Raw genomic sequence first — 18,219 nt, forward strand, 5'->3', positions numbered from 1 at the left:
TCTTAAACACAGCGCTTCAAAACGACACGCAGTGTGCGGAGAGGCAGCTCAGCGCGCCGCCATAAACAGCAAGCAGCGCCTTCTGAGGAACATGCGAGCAGGCAGCTAAAATAAATAAATAAATAAATAAAACGTTAACCATTTTAATTTTGTTGATGCAAAATAATTAAACTGCACACGTGTTATGTAAGAAAGAGGGAACAAAAGATCTGTAGACATTCAACAATACATTTAAGCAAACCATGTTTATTATTATTATTATTTGTGTGCGCGTCAAGCATTTTTATTAAATCTCGCTTATAATTGCTGGTCATAACTTTTAGTTGGTCAAAGCAAGTATTTTTTAATACAGTGTTATTTGAGTATTTAAAATATGGTTATCTTCAAAAATTAAAATATCAGCAACGGTGTGTTAATTAAACGAAGCGCCTGACGCCGCTCGGAACTTTGGCATTTTTAAATCCTAACGGTCTCTGCTCAGCGGAGTGGAATGTTCAGGAGCCGGTTGCCTAGCAGCGTCTCCGCCTCCTTCTCTGCCCCGCCCCCTCTCTCCCTCTCTCGTTGCTCCAGCTAGGAGTTCACATTCAGCTTCCTTAGATTATATAGCGCCATTCTTTACTAACTTTTACAAATGAGCTTATTGGAGGCTTCGTGTTTTTAAGATGGTTCAGGTGCAGTCCGGGCAGACTGACTGCAGCATCATTACAGTATACCGCACTGCGCTCGGCTTTGTGTGGAGGCTGATACACAAAATAATGAACGACTGGTAAAGAAATCACATGGATTGCTTTTTAATGCTAAATGTGTATCTGGTATTCTAAGTATTACCTACAATTAATAACTCAGCTATATTCATATTCAGAATGTGATACAGTATTAAGACAGTGTCCAGTATTAGAAATAAATAAACACGCTTTAAGAGAAACAGCAGTGATGTTTATTGACCATTCCCATCCATTCTCTATATGTTTCTACATTGTGGTTGCAATCCACAGGGACAAGGGACTCAGCGATGTTAAATAAAAAACTAGAGCCCACAATTAACCAATATAGAAAGGAAGAGGGGAGAAATGTACTGCCTGCATGCAGGACCTTCCACTTTCCTCTATTAAATGTCATTTGCCATGTGTCTGCCCAGTTCTGAATGCTGTCGAGATCATTTTGAATGACCTTTGCTGCTGCAACAGTGTTTGCCACTCCTCCTATTTTTGTGTCATCTACAAATTTAACAAGTTTGCTTACTATACCAGAATCTAAATCATTAATGTAGATTATGAATAGCAGATGACCTAATTCTGATCCCAATGTGCATTATAAATATGGGAGATACTGAAATTGAAGAAGGAATCTATGAAAAAGACCCAGGAGTTTATGTTGGCTCAGAAATGTCTTCATCTAGACAATGTGGGGAAGCTATAAAAAAAGGCCAACAAGATGCTTGGATATATTAAGTGTTGAAATTAAATCAAGGGAAATAATGTTAAAACTTCACAATGCATTAGTAAGACCTCATCTAGAATATTGTGTTCAGTTCTGGTCACCTCGTTACAAAAAGGATATTGCTGCTCTAGAAAGAGTGCAAAGAAGAACAACCAGAATTATCCCGGGTTTAAAAGGCATGTCGTATGCAGACAGCCTAAAAGAATTGAATCTATTCAGTCTGAATCAAAGAAGACTATGCGGTGATCTGATTCAAACATTCAAAATCCTAAAAAGTATTGACAATGTCAACCCAGGGGACTTCTTGGACCTGAAAAAAGAAACAAGGACCAGGGGTCACAAATGGAGATTAGATAAAGGGGCATTCAGAACACAAAATAGGAGGCACTTTTCAACCATCACAGACTAGCAGCTCTGCACACTCCTATAACACTGCATGAGATCAAAGAACAGCCACATAAACTACAGCCAGGGAACTCCTGTGGGACAGACATGAGTAAGGATCCGCGCAAAGTGATGTGCGGTTTCAAACCCCCGTGAGAGGCTGTGTGCTCCCGTGGTTAAAGACAAGGGCTTGCAGGGAAATAAGCGGCACGCACGCTTTCATTTTTGAATTTTTGTTTGTAAAAAACAGCGAGTTAAAGACCACGTACATTTTATTTACTTTTTTTTTTTTAAAACAGCTTCAGTGGTTTCAATCTCTCCTCGCACTAAATCGCAGAGTCAGCTCTGAACACGGCATCCTTTATATCCCCTTGTGTGATCGAGTGGAAATCTGCTCTGCAGCGCACTCCAGCACCCACACAGCTCCCTGACCTGCACACCGCAGGGCAACTGCTGTACAAAGGCTGTTTTATCAGTCCCTGCTGTGGATTAAAATAGTATTGGTTTTAAGAATAAATAATTAAACTCACATGGGGAGGTGTCGAGTCGCAGGGCTTCCTGTGCTGTAAACCTGGTCGTCATGGAGACGGGCAGAACGCAGCTCACGCTATTCCTTATACAATGCTGCCATCGTGCGGTCATTTACTAGAACTGTTTGTTATCTATCTATCAGCTCAGTTGCCCTTTGAAATGACTCGGATAACCTTAACCCCTGTGTAAAGATAGACATTTCAGATACATTCTTAAAATACAGCAAACAGAATATTTACAGGGTACGCAGGAGAGTACTGTGTGTATAAATAATAAAGTGTTTTGTAATTGCTCTTATTTGAAATCATTCATGTATTTATCATGTTTACTACGTGTTCTTACTGGACTCATATAAGCAAATAGTTACTATCAGGTTTAGCTGCTCTTAGTCGAATTCACTCTTATAATTTACTGTGTGCTTTATTTTGCTCTTACTTGAATTGATCTTATTGTACTTTCATATCTGCTCTTATCTGTATTATGATATTCTGTAATGTGATATTTTATAACGTGATACTTTGTACTGTGATAACTTGTAACAACTGTAAGTCGACCTGAATGTCTGCTAAGAAATAAATACTAATAACAGTAGAAATGTCATTGCTGATTTTCACTACCTGTACTACCTCTTGTAAACAGCAGAGGGCAGCAGCGACCGCTTGTCACGGAGCTGTGTTCAGATCAAATAACATGTTAGTTTAATACAGTGGTGGCCGGAACGTGGATCGCAGAGATTTTCGGTGGATGTCGGGTCGAATCATAGCATATACTCACACAACAGTGTTTGCTTCGGATGATGGGCAGAGTCTTCTGTGTCGTCCAGTAGCACAGATGAAATCTCAACAGTTTCTGCGTCTGAGACGAACAAAATGCTTGTGCGAAAATACATTTTAATTTAGGCGCACGTAGGCGACTAGAAATTCCTAAAGGTAGACTATATAAAAAATAAACGTGATTTATTTTTTCAGCTGGAAAGTAAAACCAAAAAAAACTCACATTCGGATCTAAACTCTAAGCTCAATCGTAATGCACCCTGGGAATGTAGTTTATTGGTGTCCACTGCCCACTGTTAATCACACATTAAAAACTACAAATCCCATACCCGCCAGTTTCACTGATTTATCAGTGCGATGGCTACTCGTTTCCAGACAGTTTGTCAAACCAAGATGAGGAAAATAACAAATTCAGAGATGTCGGCGTCTTTACAGGACATGAGCAATGCAGGTGTTTCAGAAATTGAAAGCGAACAGGGAGCTTCGAGTTAGTTGCAGCGTGTTCACAGTCGAGTAAAATACAACTTCAACCAACAGTGGCTAAAAGATTTCCCCTGGCTTAAGTTTGACAATGTTAAAAAAAATCCATGTTGTTCCCGTTTTATCAGGATGCAGGGGAACTGATGGCAGGACAGACTGCATTTTAACAGGGAGCCAGGAGATCAAACATGAAAATATCTTAAACACAGCGCTTCAAAACGGAGAGGCAGCTCAGCGCGCCGCCATGAACAGCAAGCAGCGCCTTCTGAGGAACATGCGAGCAGACAGCTAAAATAAATACATAAATAAAACGTTAACAATTGTAATTGTGTTGATGCAAAAGAATTAAACTGCACACGTGTTATATAAGAAAGAAGGAACAAAAATATCTGTAGACATTCAACAATACATTTAAGCAAGACATGTTTATTATTATTATTATATGTGTGTGTCCCTAAATGTCAGTGCGCGTCAAGCATTTATATTAAATCTCGCTTATAATTGCTGGTCATAGCTTTTAGTTGGTCAAAGCAAGTATTTTTTAATACAGTGCTATTTGAGTATTTAAAATATGGTTACTTCAAAATTAAAATGTCAGCAACGGTGTGTTAATTAAACGAAGCGCCTGACGCCGCTCGGAACTTTGGCATTTTTAAATCCTAACGGTCTCTGCTCAGCGGAGTGGAATGTTCAGGAGCCGGTTGCCTAGCAGCGTCTCCGCCTCCTTCTCTGCCCCGCCCCCTCTCTCCCTCTCTCGTTGCTCCAGCTAGGAGTTCACATTCAGCTTCCTTAGATTATATAGCGCCATTCTTTACTAACTTTTACAAATGAGCTTATTGGAGGCTTCGTGTTTTTAAGATGGTTCAGGTGCAGTCCGGGCACACTGACTGCAGCATCATTACAGTATACCGCACTGCGCTCGGCTTTGTGTGGAGGCTGATACACAAAATAATGAACGACTGGTAAAGAAATCACATGGATTGCTTTTTAATGGTAAATGTGTATCTGGTATTCCAAGTATTATCTACAATTAATAACTCAGCTATATTCATATTCAGAATGTGATACAGTATTAAGACAGGGTCCACTATTAGAAATAAATAAACACGCTTTAAGAGAAACAGCAGTGATGTTTATTGCCCATTCCCATCCATTCTCTAGATGTTTCTACATTGTGGTTGGAATCCACAGGGACAAGGGATTCAGCGATGTTAAATAAAAAACTAGAGCCCACAATTAACCAATATAGAAAGGAAGGGGGGAGAAATGTATTGCCTGCGTGCAGCACCTTCCACTTTCCTCTATTAAATGTCAGTTGCCATGTGTCTGCCCAGTTCTGAATGCTGTCGAGATCATTTTGAATGACCTTTGCTGCTGTAACAGTGTTTGCCACTCCTCCTATTTTTGTGTCACTTGTTATTGATTTATTTATATAAATGTGTGTTTTGTTGTTCACCTCTTTATTATTATTTCTCATCTCGAGTGTGGTTTGATGTATTTGCTTCACTGGACCCCCCTAAACTACTTTCTCTCTTTCCTCTATGGAACTATACGAGCGAAACTCCGATTGGCTGAAGGACTGTCTGCCCAATGCACGCCCCTCCCCCCCCCCGTTGCTTAGCAACCGCGTCTCCCGTTCCACGGCTCTGCTTGCCAGCGGCTCGCTGCTTGATCTCCCCGCCCTGCCAATCATCTCCTGCCTTTATAAATGCGGAGGAATATTGTGAGAGGGAGAGCCGGACTTGTGAAGGAGATTCCGCGCTGCAGACTGGAGCTGGAACGCGGAGAGACTTTATGAAACTGATAGATCCAAGTATTTTATATAAACTGCAATAATATAATCTGTGGTAACTAGTTTAATTAACTTCACTATAAGAAACTGATAGATCCAAGTATTTTATATAAACTGCAATAATATAATCTGTGGTAATTAATTTAAGTTTAATTAACTGCACTATATGAAACTGATAGATTTAGAGTTTGTTTTTATTGTATTATCCTTATATATATATATATATATATATATATATATATATATATATATATATATATATACTGTATATCTACTAGACAATTGTTAGATTGTGAAGTGAAGGTGGCATTGTCATTTGGTTTTCATTATTGTTAATGTGCTTGAGATTTTTTAAAACAATTACAAATAAAAACTTGTAAAGATTATTTTTGGTATATGATTGCTTGGTTTCCCCTGGATAAAAGAGTTTTTGTGCGAACCAACCACTCGACGTCCTTGTCCTCAATAAACACAAGGTGGCGCAGTCAAATTATTAACATAAATGTAGCTATATGTATATAAAGACCTGCTACACAAGCAACCAACTGTTTGCTAAACTATTTAAGGACCAAGCGTTTTTTTGGCTGTATTTGACTATGTTCCTATAACAATGCACAAAAAATCAATTTGTTACAGTCGCATCTTGGAATGGGTGTCCTTGTTTTCAGAACACTCTGGGGAACGTTATAGCTTCTCTTAAATAATCTGTCAAAGCCGTCTGGCAAGGCAAGCTGTGGCTTTCAATTTGAAATTTCAGTATGATGTGGTGTTGACACGATCTCGGTCCTTAAAGGGTTAAGAGCCAAACACACTGACCAATTGCACCACAGGAATTTTCTGCGGGATACGAGGTAAAAAATCACCAGCCTTGACAGGTTGCATTCCTGAAACTGACAGCTCGGCACCATTGGTTGTGCTTGATAGGAAATGGTGTTGTTGGAGTCGGGGTATAGCTCAGCGGTAGAGCATTTGACTGCTGATCAAGAGATCCCCGGTTCAAATCTGCATACCCCCATTTTTATTTAAATAAAAATACAAGTTGCATTATATAATTTTTCTTTTCAGCTGCAAAGGTACAAACAAGTAACAAATAGTGTTTTAAAGACAGCAACAAGGTACGGACGGGGATTGAACCCGTGATCTTCGGTTTACGAGACCGACGCCTTACCACTTGGCCACCGCACCCTTCATGACTGCAAATGAAATGGGAAGCTTGGACTCTATTGAGAAGGCTGCCCGGAAAGAGAATCTGGCTGGAAACCAACCTTACGGTTAACAGCTGAATGCCAAGGATGGGCAAAATAGTCTCGGAAACTCTTTAAATAGAAAACATTGGTCTCCATATTTATTTAAAATACAAATAGAAAATAGGTTGCCAGACATGTATTTTAAATAGAAATGAGTAAATACTATTTTGCAAATAGTATTTTTTTTAAAACACTTGACACCCTCTACCGGCTGTAGTATACACCCATTTTTTATTTATTGTTTTCATAATAATGAACTGAAAGTTTCAGTACTGCCTCAGTCCACAAGCCTGTCAGTAACCGTATTTTGATCCAAAAGAACTGGTACTTCTATAGCAATAATTACAGTAGTTTTATGCTGTCTTTGAAAATGAATTAATTTGGAGTTAAGAATCGTACATCTTTTACCAGAAACATTTAGTTTTACATTAAATGGATTTCATATTGGAGTGAAGCTATAGTCGCATTGCTGAGTAAGGAATGACCATAAAACAAGGCACATGCTAATTCTGAGGACACACTCGTTTTAGGTGTTAACCCTATTATTTGCAGCAGCAGCGATGCAATTTTAAAGCTTTTCACCATTTTTCAACTTTTTATTTACTTAAAACAAAAATGCAGTTTCTGCTCAATTTGTAATAAAGCAGTACTTGTTATATGATCCTGATAGTAATCGTAATATAATCAGAGCCTTCTGAGGACACAGACGCCGTTACCCACAGTGACTTACAATCATAAACAAAAACACATTTCAAGAATCACAGTTCAAGTATTCATACATATAAGAGCAAGATCAAATACAATGACTTCAGTTCTAAAAAGTACAAGTATATGGCAAAATACGATTCAATAATCAGAGCAGATAACAGCTCCTCCTCAAGAGTCACCTCTTCAGACAGCACCTGTAGAACTCCTATTTCTGATTAGTGCCACCAGTGTCGTCCAAATCGATCGCTTTCGAATTCAGCGGGTTGCCCGGGTTAGTACGGCTCCTAAAGAAATATGCATTTTAAATCTGAAGCTTAATAATCCCCAAAGAACAGTTTTAATAATACTGATGTGTAAGTATAGGCAAAACATAATGCTATTAAAAACGATATCCGTTTGGGGATGTATAAAAACTACAAATCCCATGTGGCATTGCGGCTCCCGCACCTGCGCAGTGAGGTGAGAGAGACTGCGAGTCTTGTTTAAATTTTGAGCGGGGAAGAGAAAAGGCGCGCGCCTCGCGTCGTCTCCACACTGTCGCGTGAGAAGAGCTGACGGTATAATAATAATAATAATAATAATAATAATAATAATAATAATAATAATAATAATAATAATGACAGTGTACAACAGGTTTCTTAAAAATGTACACAATGTTTAGCAGATTAAAACATCTTTTATTTTCATGACGTTTCGGGCAAAAGCACTTCAGCTGTTAAAAAGAAAAATAAATTTGTTGTTATTCAAGAATTGTAGTTATACAAAAATTATATATATATATATATATATATATATATGTGTGTGTGTGTGTGTGTGTGTGTAAACGGTGTAGGAGTTATTTAATTAATGTTTTGACATACATTGATTCATCTTGTCTAAAAATGAGTAGGAAATAAAGAGTCGATTTGGCTGATATTTGTTTGAGGTTTTTATTAAGTAACGGCAACACGTAATAAGTTGTAGATTTAAATGACAAGTGTTCGTTGTTTCTTTGCTATAGTTTAGTTTTCATTTGTCTAATAAGCGCATCCCTAAGCCAGGCCGCGCTAGCAGGCGTCCCGGGGAAACTCGAGCCGTCACTTTCCAGCCTTCACTTTTATTTTATTTTTTATCCCGGTCAGAAACAGTAAAAATGTAAAATCGTCCAGGTTTTAATATTTTATATTCAACATTTTTTTTGTATCGTTTCTAAACTGTGCTCGCAGCAGCGCGCGCGTCAAGTTGACACAGCGCAGTCTGTTTATTAAACACAAAAGCAGAATAAAGAAAGGTGTGGGTGCCTTGTTTCATCATTCCCACTGTGTGTTTGAGGATTTAATATTCTGTGTAACTTCCTGGACCATGGCAGTTTGAACTCATTATTTATTTTATTTTATTTTGGAAGTGCCACCAGCCGAGGTAGCCTTTTAAGTGAAGTCCCTATCGTGTTTTTATTAAAACAGACATTATATATAATATATTCGTGTCAATAGTATTTAATTTTTTAATGTATGTATAATTCAGGTTTGCGAAATGTCTAAAAGGAAGAGGCAACAATCTGCAGGTACGTCTAAGAAAATACATTTGGATAAACCAGATCAACCTGTCTCTGTCTGTCTGTCTGTCTGTCTGTCTGTCTGTCTCTCTCTGTTTGTCTTTCTCTCTCTGTCTGTCTCTCTCTGTCTGTCTGTCTCTCTCTCTCTCTCTGTCTGTCTGTCTCTGTCTGTTTCTCTCTCTGTCTCTCTCTCTGTCTGTCTCTCTCACTCTGTCTGTCTGTCTGTACATTTTAAACCCTGTTTCGTGCAAATAAAAACACCTTTTTATTTGTTGGTTCACGCACGGCCCTCGTACCTTCATTAAAGGGTTCATTTATTTTAATTCTCAGGCGGTAAGCGAAAAGGAACGACAAAGAAAAAGAAAGTAACACAGGAGAAGGCTTTGGGGACTGTGAACGAGGAGAGCGCCGCCTGTGGTCAGCAAGCGGAACTGCACTGTGAGGATGACCCCGCTGCCCCGAGCAGCGCAGAGGAGAGAGGAGTCGCAGGGAGGTACGGGACAGGGAGACAAACTAGGGCTCCTGGAACCAGGGTTCAAACCGCCGTTCCTGAAAATGGATTCATACCAGCAGTCTGTGTGGGTTTTTTTCTCCAAGTGTTTCGGTAGCTTCCTCAAATCAAGTTCAGAGTGTTTTTTGTCTCGCAGTCCTCACATAGCAAAGCCAGCTGGAGAAACACACTCGTGACTGCATTGGAGGCTCTGCAGCCACCGAACGCTGTGAAACTTTGACGTGCATTATCTATGTGACAATGCTTTAGGAACATTTCTAAACGTTTTACACTTGGACTGCGGCTGAACTCTTAATATCTGGCATGTTAACCCAGCTTTCTTATCCTTTCTAAAGCAGGTCAGAGAGTGAGGGGGGAGACGGCGCTCACAAACTCAGCCCTGGAGTGAAGGACTGCTTCCTACCGTTAGCCCAGGTAGGCATTTCATTATTCATATTTCAATGGATTTATTCATTATTTTAACACTCAGGCTGTAAATACACATTTTTAATAGATCCATCCTTCTGTAATGGTTGTTTTAGCATTTAAACCACCAGAACCACATTTACAGATAGATTTGCAAGGTTGTGTTTTTTTTTTTTTTCCCAGTAAAAACTTTTCAAATGGGGGAAGGGGGAAAATAAAATAGTACCCTTGACTCTGAGGACCTATGAATTGCTTCTGTTTGCAAAAATCCTTAACGGCTAGTTTCACAGCCCACGTTGAGCGCTAATCAGGGTCTGTGAAACTAGCCGCTAGTATGGCTAACTCCTTTAAATAAAATAATATATATTTAGCTCAAAGAGCAGGCTGCCCTATAATTCTGTTATAATTGTATAATATATACTGTGAACTAGCCGGCACCACACACGGTTCTTGCCCCTTTAAAAATAGACCCAGGACTCCAGAAACTGGTTTATTTCTTTTAATAAACACAAAACAAACACAAAAACAAAACACAAAATAAACTCCTAGCTCTATACGAGCACTAACTAGACACACGGGAACCTCACTATCGGGCAGGACGGCTAAGACGTTTAACTGCCAAATGCAAAAACACACTCTTCTTCAAACTTACACGACTGCTTGGAAGCAGAGCACCCCTTTCTGCCTCCTTCTCCTCAGCAGCCCCGAGCAAAGTGACTGCCTCTCTTTTATACCCTGCACCTGGCTCTAATTTAATAATAAGCACCAGGTGCAGGGGATAATTAATAATAAAACAATTAACAAATCAAAGTAACAATAAAGCAAAACAATCAAACAATAGAGCAAACTAACAAACAAGGTGCCTGCGCACATATCCTACACAGGGAGGATTTTAACACCCCTCCCTGCTGTCTTACAATACATATATAAAAAAATCACTCTTACATCTGTATCAAATACATGAACACTTTTTATAATAAGTGTGTCTGAGGCTCCCGCTTCTGTAAAGACGTGCGCGGCTGGACTCTGTAATAAGAGCGTGTCCGAGGCTCCCGCTTCTGTAAAGACTCGTGCGGCTGGACTCTGTAATAACAGCATGTCCGAGGCTCCCGCTTCTGTAAAGACTCGCGCGGCTGGACTCTGTAATAACAGCGTGTCCGAGGCTCCCGCTTCTGTAAAGACTCGCGCGGCTGGACTCTGTAATAACAGCGTGTCCGAGGCTCCCGCTTCTGTAAAGACTCGCGCGGCTGGACTCTGTAATAACAGCGTGTCCGAGGCTCCCGCTTCTGTAAAGACTCGCGTGGCTGGACTCTGTAATAACAGCGTGTCCGAGGCTCCCGCTTCTGTAGAGACTCGCGCGGCTGGACTCTGTAATAACAGCGTGTCCGAGGCTCCCGCTTCTGTAAAGACTCGCGTGGCTGGACTCTATAATAACAGCGTGTCCGAGGTTCCCGCTTCTATAAAGACTCGTGCGGCTGGACTCTGTAATAACAGCGTGTCCGAGGCTCCCGCTTCTATAAAGACTCGCGCGGCTGGACTCTGTAATAACAGCGTGTCCGTGGCTCCCGCTTCTGTAAAGACTCGCGCGGCTGGACTCTGTAATAACAGCGTGTCCGAGGCTCCCGCTTCTGTAAAGACTCGTGCGGCTGGACTCTGTAATAACAGCGTGTCCGAGGCTCCCGCTTCTATAGAGACTCGCGCGGCTGGACTCTGTAATAACAGTGTGTCCGAGGCTCCCGCTTCTGTAAAGACTTGCGCGGCTGGACTCTATAATAACAGCGTGTCCGAGGTTCCTGCTTCTATAAAGACTCGTGCGGCTGGACTCTGTAATAACAGCGTGTCCGAGGTTCCTGCTTCTATAAAGACTCGCGCGGCTGGACTCTGTAATAACAGTGTGTCCGAGGCTCCCGCTTCTATAAAGACTCGCGCGGCTGGACTCTGTAATAACACCGTGTCCGAGGCTCCCGCTTCTGTAAAGACTCGCGCGGCTGGACTCTGCAATAACAGCGTGTCCGAGGCTCCCGCTTCTGTAGAGACTCGCGTGGCTGGACTCTGTAATAACAGCGTGTCTGAGGCAGGGCAACTAGAACTGAAGAGCAGCACCTGGGCTTGGGTAAAACGTTTATATATTAAAAAGAAAAAAACACACCTTAACCAAACGAGGACATATCCCTCCTAATCGCGCTGGTGTTAAACTGAGGGTTTGTATCGGGGTTACAGCCCAAAGCAACCTGAAAGGAGGCTCAGGAGCGTGTGATACAAGATGGGTGGAGACCGGTGTGAAATCAGGAGCAGTGATCGTGCTCACCATGTAGAGTGACAGACAGACAGACATCCTTCAGATGAGACATGAAACAAACAAGGTCTTATTGGAAGTGACTCTGCAGCAGCAGCAGTTGTTGATGAAGCATAGCTCACCCCCTAGTCTCTAAGTCACTTTGGATAAAAACGTCCGCTAAATTAATAATTAATAATAAAAGATGGACACTATCGGCCCATAAGGATCCCAGTAACAAAAACAGTATTTCAGTAATTGCATTAGTTTTCTATACTGCAGACGCCATATGAAGGGTAAGAAGGTGGCGGGCAGGAGGGGGGTCAGTTCAAACTATTTTAAGTAATAAAATGTATTTTGAAGTTACTTTCCTTGTTTTGGTGAACTGCTGTCTGCTGTGCTTGCGTTTTCAGGATATCCTCCCGGGCCGCTCCTCCACTGCGGGCTTATCCTGCGATGATGATGAGGATGATGATGATGATGATGTCGCCCAGCCCAGCGCGCCGGAGGATACCACTTCGGACCAGCACAGGGGGGCAGGGGAAGGGCCGGGGCAGGGAGACGCCACCCTCCACAGTCACGGGGGAGCGCAAGGGCCGAACCACAAAGCCAGCACTTCGGGAGAGCAGAGACAGGAGGCAGATCCAGAGAGGCAGCAGCCCACTGTAACGGAGCAAGGGGGGGCAGGAGAGGGGGGGCAGGAGCACCTACCCCATCCCGAGGGGTGCGGGACCCCTGGATTAAAAGCCTCTCTGGGGTTGGAGGGTACAGAAACGCAGGGTGGTGGTGTTGCTGGTAGTCCACAGGGAGAGCTAGCCTGTTTATTAGGGAGCACGGAGGCTGTGTTTACAGAGGGGGGGAAGCAGTCCGAGTCAGCCAAGCCGAAACACGTTGAGACTTACCCCGAGACACAGGCTGAAACATCGGCCGAGCTGCAGGGAAAGGGGGTGGCGGAGCCTTGCATCGAAGCTGGGGCTCAGCCTGCACCCCCACATTCCCACTGCGGAACCCCCGGAGAGCCCCCTGCCCTACCAGCAGCAGCAGCAGCCTCCGTTCCTGAGAGAGAAGAATCTATGAGGCTCTGCAAAGGGGTGATCACCAGGCAGGGGCGAGGAGTCGCGATGGAGAAGGGCTCGCAAGTTTTCCCGAATCCGGGATCCGGAACAACACCGCTGCCTCGTGCCTCTGCCGCCTCCTGGTCCCCTCGGAGCTGCGCGGGGCGATCCCAGATCCGACTCGGGAATGAGAACGCGGAATCGGCAGCAGGCAAGAAAATCCAAGACAGTGAGGAGGCGGGCCCTGAAATGAACGAGAAGGATTTCATGAGAAACACCCAACAAAGCCATTCACAGAGCAGAACCGAGACGGAAGAGTTAAAAGCATCGCAGAGCTTCGGAGATGGAGAGGGAAGCGACTGGGGACAAATAAAGCTTTCAGAGAACAACAAACTATCAACGTCATCATCCAGTGCAGCAGCAGCAGCAGAATCCAAACCAGCAGCCGTGTACGTGAACCCGTGCGTGCTGGAGGAGAGGGACTGGGAATCCCGCTTCGCAGTGCTGGAGATGGAAGACTCGAGCGACGCGGGGGCCGGGCAGCGCAAGGCTAAGGGGGCGGCGCGGTCAAGGCGGTGCAAGCCTGCCACCAGTGCTGCTGCTGCTGCTGCTGCTGGGAAGAGGGAGGTGAGGACCGCGCTAGTGTGCGCTGAGACAGCCTGCCCTGATCTGACTCACACCGAGGCGGAGGGAAGTCTCCAGGGAGCAGCTGGGGCAGGCGGACAGAAAGACCCTGCCTCGGCCGCCCAGGATCGAGAGGAGGGGGGACCCCACCCCATTACCCCAGCTGCTGCCCGGGGGAGCCCCGAGTCTGAGAGAGAGGACGTGGGGGCCACACAGAGCTGCAAGGATCACAGCGAGTGGGACTCTGAGTTTCTGCACAACTGCTCCACGCAGGTGAGTGACCGGCGTTTACTGTGGGCAGCGGATCAGTCAGTCAGAGTCATATTAACATGGTCCCTTATTAAAGTTTCTCCTGATGTTTTAGCAGTCAGTCAGTCTCCCCCCCCTCAGGATTATATAGCACTGAGTTTGCCATGGTTTCCAGGCAGCCTCTATCTCTCTGTAAGAATCTCCTCTGTGTGTTGCAGCGCTTCCCTGACTCCTGCTCTCTCCCGGCTCCGCTCCCCGTCCTTGGGACAGAGTCCGGTGGTTCTGCCCTGGAGCTGCCTCTCTCCATCGGCTCCATCTCGGACTCGCAGCTCCACGAGATCACACTGGGGTAAGCGGAGAGGGAGGGAGGGGGGGCGTTTTCAAACATCTGTTCTCCATTAGTGTGTTTGAATGGAGTGTTTGTGTCCTTTTATTCAGAAGGTAATTCTCTGGCGTTCACCTCATGACTAGCAACCACTACGAAGCGCTTTAACATTGAAATGCTGAAAGAAAAACTCAAATCCAGTGAGAAAGCGTTTAGATTAGAAGTCGTCTTTTTGAACAGAAGGCTGCTGAAGGTTTTTCAATGAAGCATTCAGCAGAAGCTGGGGGATCGCCACCGCTTTGTAGTTTTCCCATGTACTTAACGAAAAACTGACGACAAATGTGACGTTTAGAAATCTAACATGACATGCTGCTGTGCTGATATTATGGCTTCAGGTCGACTTTATTTTCAGGATATCGTTTTGTTGTTTCTTTGATTACATGATGTTAAATAACAGATCAAAATGATGTTCAAATAGTGTATTTATTTTTTATTTATTTATTGATTTATTTGTTTTTTTAAATGATGTTTCAATCCTAAAATGTCTCGGTTAGATGCTAGGTGTCCTACTCCAGTGGAGACGTTACAGCTGCAGTGGCTGGCTGGCTTTACAGCTGCAGTGGCTGGCTGGCTGTTTCAGTGCTGCTCTGTGTTCTTGTCTTCAGGGAGGCGATGCCCGAGCCCCAGTCCCAGTCTCTGCAGGACTACGAGGACGCCAGCGAGCTGGTGTGCGGACTCATAGAGGAGCTCTCGCAGATCAAGTAAGTGAACTCACCCGAGACACCAGACCGCTTCACCGCTCGCTCCTTTCACTCGCTCTGGGCTGTGTGTCTGCCTCTGTCTGTCGTTATAAAGATCTTCCTGACAATCTGTTGTCTCTCTGTATCTGCAGTTTGCACCCAGTTTGCACCCGTTTCCCCGTTCTCTCTCTCTCTCTCTCTCTCTCTCTCTCTCTCTCTCTCTCTCTCTCTCCGTCTGCGTAATGCTGTGCTTTTTGCACCGCTTGACATCTAGCTGCACTGTGAAGCCCCACTGCCTGCTGTGTCTCTCTGTCTCTCCTCTCCTCCCCTGTCTCTGACATCATGTGCGGGCCCTGTTTCAGCCGGCTCATCATGCTGACTCATCAGGAGCTGCAGTCTGGAAGGAACCCCCGCAGGGCCAGGCTGGGCTGGAGGGGAGCTGCTCGCTACACCGCCAACCCCAAGGACCTGTAACCCCGCTGGGAGACACACCGCCAACCCCAAGGACCTGTAACCCCGCTGGAGACGCACCGCCAACCCCAAGGACCTGTAACCTCGCTGGGAGACACACCGCCAACCCCAAGGACCTGTAACCCCGCTGGAGACACACCGCCAACCCCAGGGACCTGTAACCCCGCTGGAGACACACCGCCAACCCCAAGGACCTGTAACCCCGCTGGGAGATGCACCGCCAACCCCAGGGACCTGTAACCCCGCTGGAGACACACCTCCAACCCCAAGGACCTGTAACCCCGCTGGAGACACACTGCCAACCCCAAGGACCTGTAACCCCACTGGAGACGCACCGCCAACCCCAAGGACATGTAACCTCGCTGGGAGACACACCGCCAACCCCAAGGACCTGTAACCCCGCTGGAGACACAACGCCAACCCCAAGGACCTGTAACCCCACTGGAGACGCACCGCCAACCCCAAGGACATGTAACCTCGCTGGGAGACACACCGCCAACCCCAGGGACCTGTAACCCCGCTGGAGACGCACCGCCAACCCCAAGGACCTGTAACCCCGCTGGAGACACACCGCCAACCCCAGGGACCTGTAACCCCGCTGGAGACACACCGCCAACCCCAAGGACCTGTAACCCCACTGGAGACGCACCGCCAACCCCAAGGACATGTAACCTCGCTGGGAGACACACCGCCAACCCCAAGGACCTGTAACCCCACTGGAGACGCACCGCCAACCCCAAGGACCTGTAACCCCGCTGGGAGATGCACCGCCAACCCCAGGGACCTGTAACCCCGCTGGAGACACACCGCCCACCCCAAGGACCTGTAACCCCGCTGGAGACACACCGCCCAACCCCAAGGACCTGTAACCCCACTGGGGACACACCGCCAACCCCAAGGACCTGTAACCCCGCTGGAGACACACCGCCCACCCCAAGGACCTGTAACCCCGCTGGAGACACACCGCCAACCCCAAGGACCTGTAACCCCACTGGGGACACACCGCCAACCCCAAGGACCTGTAACCCCGCTGGAGACACAACGCCAACCCCAAGGACCTGTAACCCCGCTGGAGACACACCGCCAACCCCAAGGACCTGTAACCCTGCTGGGAGACACACCGCCAGAGCAGGGCCAGCAAACTCCAGTCCTCCAGGTTTTCATTCCAACTTGAGCGCTTGAGTTTCACTTCATTCTTCTAACTTATTTGTTCAATCGGACATCCTTATGAGTGACTCTGCAGCAGCAGCAGTTGTGATGCATCGCTCATCCCCTGGTCTCTGTAAGTCGCTTTGGACAAAAGCGTCTGCTACATTACTCCTTTTTAATAAGAATTTTTTTTTCAAGGTCTTTTAAATTGACAGTTTAAAAAAAAATGCCCTTGATTCAAAGTGTGCACGAGCTGTGAAACATTGTGAGGCCGGGGAGAGAGAAGTGTTTAATGTGTCCAATTTGTCAAATAATTTAGAGCAATTAAGTAATTGAGAGCTCAGGGTGGAAGGAAAGTCAGAAGCTGCCCTGCGACCCCCCCAGGAGCTGAGACTGCCCCCCCCCCAACCCAACCCGCACAAGAGGCACCCGCAGACACACGACAAAGAGAGCAACGCAAAAATATTCAGCAGTCACTGAGCTGCAGAGGTCAGGTGCTTCTGTGTGTGTTTTTGTTGGGTTATTTTTTTTACGTTCTTAAAGTCTAAACGGTTTTAGAAAATACTTTGAGTATCTGGTTGTCTTTTATAAATGTTTTTTTTATTTATTATTTATTTAATTGATTGTTTTCAAGCGGCTTACCAAATGTTTTTTTTTTTTTTTTTTTTTACATGTTGAGTAAAGTTTGTTCTCTCATACTGAAGTTACTCCCTGTTCTCATTGGTGTGGAAGGTTTGTATTGGAATTCCTTTTAAAAAGCTGTTTTCTAGTTTTTATCCTGACCTAGATCACAGCTTGATGATGTCGCGTGTGACTACGGCTGTGTTTAGTTTTATTTATTTCTTTCACGGATTTCAGTTCCCGTGTAACATGTAGTTCACCGTGAAGATCCCATCACTGGCAAAACTCCTCAAACCTGACGTCTGCAAACTGATCTGCGTTACAAAAAACAGATCCGAAGCACGTGTTAAAAACACTCCACAGGAAGCGAACCTTAAAGTGACTGACGATGGGAGTGACATCACCCAAGCACGGGCTGCGACTAGCCAGGATAGGGTGAGGGGACAGGGGCAGGAACCACGGCATATATATTGAGTATAATAAGCAGAGCTCCAGCTCAGAAAAACAGCTCTTTAAGGACTGCATTCGCCTATCGCCCCCTGCAGGAGAGAGCTCTTTATTTTTTTACCAAAGGCTTTATTTTTGTAATTGCTGTTTGTTTCTAGTTCTGAAGCCAAAGTGAAATCTGCAGCTCAGGTCAAATGTTTTGCACCAAAAAAACATTTTTAGGATTGACATATAAAAAAAAAAGAAAACCTATCTGAACACAATGTAGATATTTTATTTAACATTGTGTAATCAAAAGAAGCGACAAAATGATATTGCAAAAGTCTACCGGAAGCCACAATAGCAGTACAGTAGTATTTCATGTTAGATTTTGAAATGTCCCATTTTTTAATTTGTCAGGTTTTTTTGTTAAGTATCTGGAAAACTACAAAGCGGTGTTTTATTCAATATGTTAACGT

The 18,219-nt window shown here is 44.7% G+C and overlaps 1 protein-coding gene and 1 non-coding gene across 3 annotated transcripts; one reads left to right on the top strand and one right to left on the bottom strand.

Moving 5' to 3' along the window:
* Window positions 1-6,513: 6,513 nt before the first annotated feature.
* On the bottom strand, window positions 6,514-6,585 carry trnat-cgu (transfer RNA threonine (anticodon CGU)). Its single transcript has one exon. It is a non-coding gene; the product is annotated as a tRNA-Thr (tRNA).
* Window positions 6,586-7,831: 1,246 nt separating this feature from the next.
* Window positions 7,832-17,325, top strand: LOC131721204 (break repair meiotic recombinase recruitment factor 1-like). 2 transcript variants are annotated; one of them, XM_059014614.1, is made up of 8 exons: window positions 7,832-7,912; window positions 8,859-8,898; window positions 9,220-9,382; window positions 9,736-9,814; window positions 12,494-14,032; window positions 14,227-14,357; window positions 14,999-15,094; window positions 15,436-17,325. In XM_059014614.1, the coding sequence occupies exons 2-8, from the start codon at window positions 8,868-8,870 to the stop codon at window positions 15,545-15,547; spliced, it is 2,151 nt and encodes a 716-aa protein (XP_058870597.1). In that variant the 5' UTR covers window positions 7,832-7,912; window positions 8,859-8,867; the 3' UTR covers window positions 15,548-17,325. The 2 variants fall into 2 exon arrangements, with proteins under 2 accessions (XP_058870597.1, XP_058870598.1); XM_059014615.1 differs by having other exon boundaries at window positions 9,739-9,814.
* Window positions 17,326-18,219: the final 894 nt, after the last annotated feature.

This window comes from Acipenser ruthenus, chromosome 48 (genome assembly GCF_902713425.1).
Source record: "Acipenser ruthenus chromosome 48, fAciRut3.2 maternal haplotype, whole genome shotgun sequence".
NCBI lineage: Eukaryota > Metazoa > Chordata > Actinopteri > Acipenseriformes > Acipenseridae > Acipenser > Acipenser ruthenus.

Bases quoted from the DNA above. Each gene is read 5' to 3' on its own strand.
- LOC131721204 (XM_059014614.1), top strand. From the start codon at position 8,868: ATGTCTAAAAGGAAGAGGCAACAATCTGCAG. The intron at 8,899-9,219 runs GTACGTCTAAGA...TTTAATTCTCAG, and splicing joins GAAGAGGCAACAATCTGCAG to GCGGTAAGCGAAAAGGAACG. The intron at 9,815-12,493 runs GTAGGCATTTCA...TTGCGTTTTCAG, and splicing joins GCTTCCTACCGTTAGCCCAG to GATATCCTCCCGGGCCGCTC.